General features: G+C 43.2%; 2 protein-coding genes across 3 annotated transcripts; one reads left to right on the plus strand and one right to left on the minus strand.

Annotated features, from left to right (window-relative positions):
- Positions 1-2,879: 2,879 nt before the first annotated feature.
- taf5 (TAF5 RNA polymerase II, TATA box binding protein (TBP)-associated factor) lies at positions 2,880-7,455 on the plus strand. Of its 2 annotated transcripts, none has more exons than XM_070990253.1 (11): positions 2,880-3,306; positions 3,641-3,866; positions 3,963-4,278; positions 4,381-4,544; positions 4,874-5,009; positions 5,110-5,230; positions 5,336-5,465; positions 5,774-5,938; positions 6,034-6,211; positions 6,461-6,638; positions 6,873-7,455. In XM_070990253.1, the coding sequence occupies exons 1-11, from the start codon at positions 2,898-2,900 to the stop codon at positions 7,085-7,087; spliced, it is 2,238 nt and encodes a 745-aa protein (XP_070846354.1). In that variant the 5' UTR covers positions 2,880-2,897; the 3' UTR covers positions 7,088-7,455. The 2 variants fall into 2 exon arrangements, with proteins under 2 accessions (XP_070846354.1, XP_070846363.1); XM_070990262.1 differs by having other exon boundaries at positions 2,898-3,306; positions 3,644-3,866; positions 6,873-7,448.
- On the minus strand, positions 7,440-8,857 carry atp5md (ATP synthase membrane subunit k). The gene is made up of 4 exons (XM_070990274.1): positions 8,772-8,857; positions 7,880-7,984; positions 7,678-7,771; positions 7,440-7,569 (listed from the first exon to the last, which is right to left on the minus strand). The coding sequence occupies exons 2-3, from the start codon at positions 7,964-7,966 to the stop codon at positions 7,682-7,684; spliced, it is 177 nt and encodes a 58-aa protein (XP_070846375.1). The 5' UTR covers positions 7,967-7,984; positions 8,772-8,857; the 3' UTR covers positions 7,440-7,569; positions 7,678-7,681.
- Between the last annotated feature and the right edge of the window lie 26 nt (positions 8,858-8,883).

The raw sequence follows: 8,883 nt of genomic DNA on the forward strand, positions 1-8,883 counted from the left end.
TGCCTCACACACAAACATGCACATCCACAAAGCAAAGCTTCTTTTAATACGTCTTGTTGTTTATCTTTTTACAATTTACAGCACATGAAGAAGGTAAAAGTGATGTCAAACTAATAGAAATTTCCATCTGAATGAGCACATCACAGCACTCAGGAACCTGCTCAGGGCATTTTACTAGCACATAACAGCTTGAGGAGACGTCCAGAACAGCACATCTTCTCCTGATGCGCATTAACCACAAAGCGATAGTCTTTTAATTTGAATCAGTGGAGCATGTCAGTGGTAGCAGCACTGTACTGGTAAGTACCATATGAAGATCTGACATCAAGCAAAGAAATGGCAGCAATTGGCATGATAATGACATGACCTTTATATAATGCTAAATAATGCATAACAGTGAGTTTCCCATTTTTGGATTGCATATTATTGTAAAAAGCATTGCTATGGCTCTACAGCAATTCAGATGTGAGGGGTTTGAATGCTCATGAAACAGTGTTGTTCTTTCAGGGTCTGTGTGTGTGCTCCTAGAAAACTGTGTCTGCTTGGTGAAGCCACACCCTGCTGCTTCCTCACAGGAAGAAAGAAAGAGAGAGGTGGTGGTGGTGGTGGTGGTGGCGGCACAAGGTTGCTGCAAGGTACTAAAGCAGCTGAGGGGTTCACAGTTCTAGATATAAAGTAATGATAATGTAATAACAGAATGTAAAATGATGGCGCTTCATTGTGTAGATAGTATTTAGAATATTAGACGCTCCAACAGAAACACCTCAACACACCAGTGAAGTGATTATATGCAAATATAAAATGTGTCCTTTATGATGGCGCAGGTGCTGTACATTGAAATCACTGGGTGCAGCACCGCAGGCTCTTTCTAAATCGCTATTTGAAGGGAACACTTATAGATCTCAAATCAATAACCTTTAGCCTGACTTGCGTTGCAGCCCTGATCATCTGCATATCTACTGGGTAAGAGAGGAGGGGAATACAGCGAGAGCTATCTCAGCCATTTATAGCACCATTCATATTAACATTGCTGATCTTTGAGCACATGCATCGGTACTGTCATTCAGTGAATGACACCAAAGGGAGACATGAATCCTCACTCCCTAATTAGCAGCATCACAGTGAGCCTGCACAGATGACCGCGCCCTCAGATGCTAACGTGTGTGTCTCCTACACCCACCCACCCAACCAACCAATCAACCCACCCCACCCCCATCTCTCCTCCACACAGAGCAATGCCACCGCAATGTTATACAACACCCTGCTGCTTCTGCTGTGAGCACTTCTTTTGTCCTACCCTGTGGACCTCAGTCTGCATGTCAAACCTGCTGCTGAGAGCTCACTCTAATGATATCCAGCGTGCATGACAGGAGAGAGGAGTTCGACGAGTGCATCTGAGCCTGAAGAGACGTGTTTTTGATCATTATCTCTTTGGACTGAAATATTCTTTCTACTTTATATTGTTCACTTTTGCACAATGCATCCTCTCCATTTCAGACACTGAACAGCCCTTTTCATTTTAAAAAACAGATATGTTTTACACATTTATTACTGGAAATGTTTCCATTTTATATTTATGAGTCTTGATTTTTGCATTAGTTGCCAAAAAAAAAAAATAAATAAAAATTCTGAGGCAAATTCCTTTTTTTTTTTGTTGTGGCAAACCTACTTGGCAATAAACCTGGTTTTGATTCTGAAATAAGCTGGTAATAAGTAGATAATTTGAAAATATATTGCTTATGAGGTTATTTCGGTCTACAGAGGTTTAAGTAAAAACAAAAACAAATGATAGATTTGAATAGATTTGATAGATAGAAGTCTGTTATCTAATATTCCTAAATGAAATATTAATATGAAATATCTAAATATTCCCAATGAAATCAAGTGCTGATTTTGTACTGACAGTCTTTTAGAAATGAAAACGGATGCTGTGCTGACCTGAAACATGCACAGTCAGCGGTATATGAGCTCGCCTCTGAGTGGGAGTTCAGAGCGCTCAGAGACAGGAGAAGGTGTGTTTTTCTGTATAGGTAGAAATTCAGCCTCAGCAGAATGCAAAGTGAATACTGCTGATACTTGGATGTACTTTGTGTTGATCTTCTCTGCTACAAGTTGTACATAAAACTATTCACTATCAAAACCATGGTGCTTTTTAGTAAAACCTATGTGTTCCTCCCCTTATTGCATCATGTATTGCCTGACAATAATTACATGTATATCAAATAAAGGGGAGGATAGTGCATTGTTTTAAAACCATGGAAGGAAATGTCAGGTTTTCTTACTCTTCTATGATAACAGACTGACAGATCTGTGGGATTTGTGATGAAAATGTTTCATTTGCAGACCTATAAATAAAACACATAATGGAACAATAAACAATTATGAGATTAATTGATCATGAAAATAATTGTTTGTTGCAGCTGTATTTTTCTTTACGTTTCATTCATGGCATGGGTGATATGTTGTCCAAGAGGTCATCAGGCTGAGATGCTTCAGGCTGGGCAGGGTTGTGTGGGACCAAAGTGCCACCACCTGGTGCAAAATGGTATATATATTAAAATAGACGAAACATAAAACAAATTCATATTCTAGCTGAACCTGAATAGAATGAAGATTACAACGAATGCAATAGGTACATCTGAAAATGGCTTATTTTAGGTCTATTAGAGCAGAATCTAACCTGATGATCATGAAATGATGAGTTATAAATTTAGGTCGACTCCAATTTCTTGAACAACCCCGTTTCCATTGAGTTACAGCTGTTAGTGTAGAGCGAGGCGGGACTTCCGCTCTACATAGCATGACGCAGCATTAATAAGCACCAATCAGGTGATCTGATTTTGCAAGGTCGGCGGTTTCCGTTTTCAAACCTCGCACATGCGCAATTCATTTGGAAGATGGCGGCCGTACAAGGTAGTCTGGTCGAAGAGAAAGACATAAAAACAGAACCGTCAAACGATGGCGGTGGAAATAATAACGCAAACGACGGCAGAGTGCTCTCTACGTCCCCCGGCTCCAGTGCTTCGTCTGGAAGTAACAAAAGTACGACGGGAGCCCCGGAGGACCAGCAGACGCTGCTGGCAGTCCTGCAATTCCTCAGAAAGAACAATCTGACCGAGTCCGTCGAAATTTTGCGTCGTGAAGCGGGATTACCCGAAGATTCACTGGATCCGAAGGGAGGCGATTCTTCCGGGGCAGGCTCGGGTTCTGCTGCGGGCGGTGTGGACCTAGAAGGCGTGGATGCGAGCTCTCTCCTCAGCCGGGTGACCGTCTCATCCTCCGCTGCAGCTCAGGCGCCAAACAAAGGTAGAACCGGGCTAACGTTACCGTGTGTGACACGCTGTGTTCAACCAATCCAAACCTTTCCTGTTACTATACCACCACCTGTGAGCTCCTCCAGGCATTACTATTACACGGCTATAACAGAGTCACTACAAATGGACTCTCAATGACCGGAAATAAAAATAAGATAACTTTAACTGCAGAGTTTCACACAGGTAGTGTGTTGCAGGAATGCTTCGGCGGGGTTGCTCTGTACAGGTGTTTTTATGAGATGCCACATGACTCACAATTAATGACATATTGATTTTAAAAACTGTAGTTTGGCGGTACTGATGAATGCATGTGTGACCTCTGTCAGTAGCAGAGGATCAGCCGGACGTCAACGTGGTGCTGTCAGCGTACAGCCAGCAGGGAGACCCGGCTCTGTACGAGGTTTACTACAGCGGCCTGAAGAAGTTCATAGAATCGGTTTTGGACTGTCACCGAGCAGAGCTGTCCCAGGTCTTCTACCCACTGTTTGTGCACATGTATCTGGAGCTGGTGTACAATAATCACGAAAATGAGGCCAAGGCCTTCTTTGAAAAGTGAGTTTTCTTCACACATTGTATGTTCTTCCAGCTGCAAACATTAAATCCCACACACTTGAATAACTCTGCCCTTTTCGCCTCCCTTCATCCCAGGTTCAGCGGGGATCAAGAGTGCTACTACGAGGATGACTTACGAGTTTTGTCCAGCCTGACCAAGAAGGAGCACATGAGAGGCAATGAGACCCTGCTGGACTTCCGCACCAGCAAGTTTGTGCTGCGCATCTCCCGCGACTCTTACCAGCTGCTGAAGAGGCACCTGCAGGAGCGCCAGAACAACCAGATCTGGAATATCATCCAAGAGCACCTCTACATCGACATCTTTGATGGCATGCCGCGCAGCAAGAGCCAGATTGACGCCATGTCTGGCAGCCTGGCTGGAGAGGCCAAGAGAGAGGCCAATAAGGCGAAGGTTGGATTTCTACACTGATGTACATATGTTCATGATGGGATGCGTTTTTAAACAGCTTTGTTGAATTCGTGACACGTTCTTGTTTTATTACCGTTCAATTAGGTTTACTATGGTCTGCTGAAAGAACCAGAAATTGAGCTGCCTCTCGATGATGAGGACGAGGAGGCAGAGAACGAGGAGGGAAAACCCAAGAAGAAGAAACCCAAGAAAGACAGCATGGGCTCCAAGAGCAAGAAGCAGGATCCGAATGCACCTTCACAGACCAGGTAGATCCAGATATATATGGCTCTGAACATGTGCTGCTGGTTTATCATTGCTGGTGGCAACATCCTGTTTATGAATTAAAACTTTTAATTTAAAGGAAAAAGTTTTTCTCCTCATATTATTACAGCCATGCAAAAAGTAGCCTATACTGCCTCCTCCTGACGAAACTATGCTATGCATAACCTGGTTTTTTTGTGCCAGAACCAGTTGATAGAGACCTGGCTAATTTGGATTTTCTTTTATTCCTCTTTTGCAAAATTTCAAAAGTTTGATCGAATTTGTTTCAGTTAGATTAAAACATGGCTTGTGATCTCTGTTTCTTGTTATCCAGGATACCCCTTCCAGAACTAAAGGATTCAGACAAGCTGGACAAGATCATGTACATGAAGGAAGCCACCAAGAGGATCCGCCTGGGACCAGATAACCTCCCCTCCATCTGCTTCTACACTTTTCTCAACGCTTACCAGGTCAATAACTCTGCACTTTTAAGCAAGTAATGGAGACTGGACAGTTAGTCGTAAACTATATTAGAATCATGTCTTATTATTCCCCCTTTTGCACCTGCAGGGTCTGACGGCCGTGGACTTTACAGATGACTCCAGCCTGATTGCAGGAGGCTTTGCAGACTCCACAGTACGGGTGTGGAGTGTCACGCCGAAAAAGCTCCGCAGGGTCAAGTCTGCGGCAGGTACGGTGTGTGAGAGTGATGACTGACGAAGGACTGACGGCCTCACTTGATGTTATCCAGACTCTCTATATCAGGAATCATTTTTCCCTTGTTGTCTCTTTCAAGACTTGAACCTGATTGACAAAGAGTCAGACGATGTGCTGGAGAGGATCATGGATGAGAAGACGGCCAGTGAGTCAAAGATCCTCTACGGACACAGTGGCCCCGTGTATGGCATCAGCTTCAGTCCAGACAGGTATAAGTTAATCATGGCTTACATTGTAAAGTCAACCTGAACACCCATTACAACATTTAACCCAGAAGAATTATTAGTAATTATTTTAGGTCAAGTAGAAAGGGGATGTTGATGAAGAGCTGATGGAGGGAATCAGACTACACCCTTCTTAATGTGCATGTAAACTAGAGATGGGTGGATGCTGCTGAAGCTATGAAGCTTGTTGCACTCCTGTGAAACGCAGTGAACGATGACATCAGAAGCTTTGAGCGTCACCAGTGCTTCAGAGAGTGCATCATTCCTGCTGAACTTCTGCTTTTGCTTTTCAGAAACTACTTGCTGTCGAGTTCAGAAGATGGTACGATCAGGCTGTGGAGTCTCCAAACATTTACTTGTCTGGTGGGCTATAAAGGCCACAACTACCCAGTGTGGGACACCCAGTTTTCCCCCCATGGGTACTATTTTATTTCTGGGGGACATGACAGAGTTGCCCGGTAAGAACCTTCTGTATTTAACACAGAGCTGTCAGTACACTGCAACTCTCTGTACAGATACTTGTCATTGGTCTATGTTGTGCTCTCTCCAACAGTCTGTGGGCAACAGATCACTACCAGCCTCTGCGGATGTTTTCAGGTCACCTCGCCGATGTCACTTGCACCCGCTTTCACCCCAACTCCAATTATGTCGTCACGGGGTCATCTGATCGCACCATCCGGCTCTGGGATGTCCTGAGCGGGAACTGTGTCCGCATCTTCACTGGTCACAAGGTCAGCTGAGTCACCAGACCAGTACCAAGATGTCTTGTCTCCTATTCAGCAGAATTTTATGGAGAGGAACTGTTGATGAACTGTTGTCTGAAGTAATGAAATGAAGCACCCATGTGTTTACTTTCTTTTTCTTTTTCATTTCTGCTGGATCATCTTAGAGCTGTTCAGTTTTTTTCTTTCCACCCACAGAGTTAAAGATCCCGAAAAGTCACTAATTTACTTGACTGAGCCTGTCTTTCAATTCAACAGGGTCCTATCCATGCGCTGGCTTTCTCTCCCAATGGGAAGTTCTTGGCTTCAGGAGCCACTGACGGCAGAGTTCTTCTGTGGGACATCGGTCATGGACTCATGTTCGGAGAACTCAAAGGCCACACAGATACCATCTACTCCCTCAGATTCAGCAGAGACGGCGAGATCCTTGCCTCCGGTGTGTGACCTGTGTCTCTTTATTTTCCATCAGTTGAATATCCATCAACTGCAGAACTGGAAGCATTTGATGTCAGATCTGTTGAAGCTGAATCTGATTTTATGAACAATTAAGCTACAGAGGACCATACCCCTGTAGCCTCTTTGTATTTGTTTCAATGCTACCTCACTCAGGTTTTAGTGGAGTTTCTGCAGTTATACTCGCAGTAACAATGTTTCGTCTGGTTTGTTCTAGGCTCCATGGACAACACAGTTCGTCTGTGGGACGCAACGAAAGCATTTGATGATTTAGAGACTGACGACTTCACAGCAGCTACAGGACACATCCATCTACAAGATAACTCCCAGGAGCTTCTGCTGGGCACCTACATGTCTAAATCCACACCTGTCATACACCTACACTTCACCCGCAGGAACCTGCTGCTGGCCGCTGGGGCCTACAACCCATGAGACATTACTGAATTATCACAAGGTAAAACTTGAAAAGACGCAGACTTCTCATCCCCGAACTCCTCAACTCATTGAAGAAGTTTTGGGTGCAGTGGGAATAAAACAAAGCTATTATGAAAAGGAATAAATCACCTTTGGTGAACATGTAGCCATGAATGATGAAAGGCCACAATTCAAGGTGATCCATTACAGATCTCCCCTCACCTGAGAGAAGTGCCATTGTTGATTGAGGACCTTTTTTTTTTTTTTTTTTTTTAAAATCACTGCCATGACTACAGCTTTGTTCTCCACATGGCTGACTGTTCTGTATCATAGTCTTTTATACTGGTCTAAACTGTAAATAAAACAAGTGTTTTCTATGTTTTGGGAATAAATGTTCTTTATTGTTAACACATGGAAACCAAACAGCCATATTTTACTACAAGCATGTGCAGCTGCTTCCTCCTCTCCCAGCTGTTAGAAATGATGGTCAAACTGGACACCTGTAAAGACACAATAGGGGTCTTGAGTTTCATCCAGTGGAGCAAGACTTTGCTGAAGTAGATGAAGGTCTGGAAAGTCACTGGATGGAAATCTTTGAATGCACTTACATGATCACTTTTCGGCAATGGCGGCCTGTTTCTTGGGTTTCAATTTGAAGTAAAGGATAATGCCTAATATGCCAGCATATGTGGCAAAAACACACTGAAGGAAACAAAAAAAAGACAATGAGAAATTCATGGAGGCACGACAGTTTTAGACTGCTGGAGAGTTTCAGTGTTTAATGTGGCATTACAGATTATTTATACTCACATTCCTCCTTCCTGTGATTGTGTATGAATTGAAGTACTTGGCAATCCCAGTGAACTGGCGCTCGTTTCCGACCTCATGTCCTCCCATGGTGGATTGTTAATGGTCCTGCCACAAGGAGAACAAGTTATCAAGAGTGATCAATAAGTCATATTATTAACTTGGTCTTCTGCGCTAATAACTTAAACATCTTGTGGTTTGGGACAAAGCAAATCTCTTGAGGACCTCACCTTGGGCCCTGGGAAACAAATGGACATTTACCAATACGGTATTTCATTGATAAAGTTAGAGAGTTAGAGAAATCAGCCAAATAATATCGGTGATGACACAATCACTTTCGAATGAAGAGGACGTTAATGTTGGTGCTAGCACGTTAAAAAGCACGGTAACACTGACGTTAGTAATTTACTTGGAGGAGATCTTCAGATTGAGTGTTTTATTATCGACATCCACATAAATAAACTACTGTCTGACAATTGCAAACAAGCTAACTGAGTGACAAGAACGTGCAACATTACTGGTGGTCAGCTCGGCATGCTAACTGTTACTCCGGCAAAATCCTCTTGTTAAGACGCTGATAAGAAACGTCCGTGCAAAACTAGAGTATATTTTTTTTAGGTTAAGACGCTTAAATTCAATAAAACCGCGAAAGACAAGTGGACAAACAGCAGCATTCAATCTGACTTTCATCGGTCATAGTTGCTTAGCTCGTTAGCGAGCGCACTTATAGTAAGTTGACGTTAGCTTGCTGGTTAGCCTGTTAGCTAATTGAACTTTCAGACCATTGGCTAAATAATACATTTTCACATAGGTGTTTCAAAAATATCACGGGTACTATTCTGCATTTTAAAACCAAACTGAGAGGGCTGATTTGTATCTAAGCGGCATGTCTTACCTTTAACACGCGACCCTAGTGCGAGCAGAATAAGACAAGTGCCCTTCAGCAGAGGCTGCAATGCTAAAGTAACAAGGAAATTCCGCCTATTCTGAGCGATCAAAGGTGCATC

This window comes from Chaetodon trifascialis, chromosome 2, assembly GCF_039877785.1.
Source record: "Chaetodon trifascialis isolate fChaTrf1 chromosome 2, fChaTrf1.hap1, whole genome shotgun sequence".
Taxonomy (NCBI): Eukaryota; Metazoa; Chordata; class Actinopteri; order Chaetodontiformes; family Chaetodontidae; genus Chaetodon; species Chaetodon trifascialis.

Excerpts from the sequence above, each read along its gene's own strand:
- taf5 (XM_070990253.1), top strand. The coding sequence starts at position 2,898 with ATGGCGGCCGTACAAGGTAGTCTGGTCGAAGAGAAAGACATAAAAACA. Across the intron at positions 4,279-4,380 it reads GAGAGGCCAATAAGGCGAAG|GTTTACTATGGTCTGCTGAA; the intron begins GTTGGATTTCTA and ends CCGTTCAATTAG. Across the intron at positions 5,231-5,335 it reads CAGGGTCAAGTCTGCGGCAG|ACTTGAACCTGATTGACAAA; the intron begins GTACGGTGTGTG and ends GTCTCTTTCAAG.
- atp5md (XM_070990274.1), bottom strand. The coding sequence starts at position 7,966 with ATGGGAGGACATGAGGTCGGAAACGAGCGCCAGTTCACTGGGATTGCC. Across the intron at positions 7,772-7,879 it reads CAATCACAGGAAGGAGGAAT|TGTGTTTTTGCCACATATGC; the intron begins GTGAGTATAAAT and ends TGTTTCCTTCAG.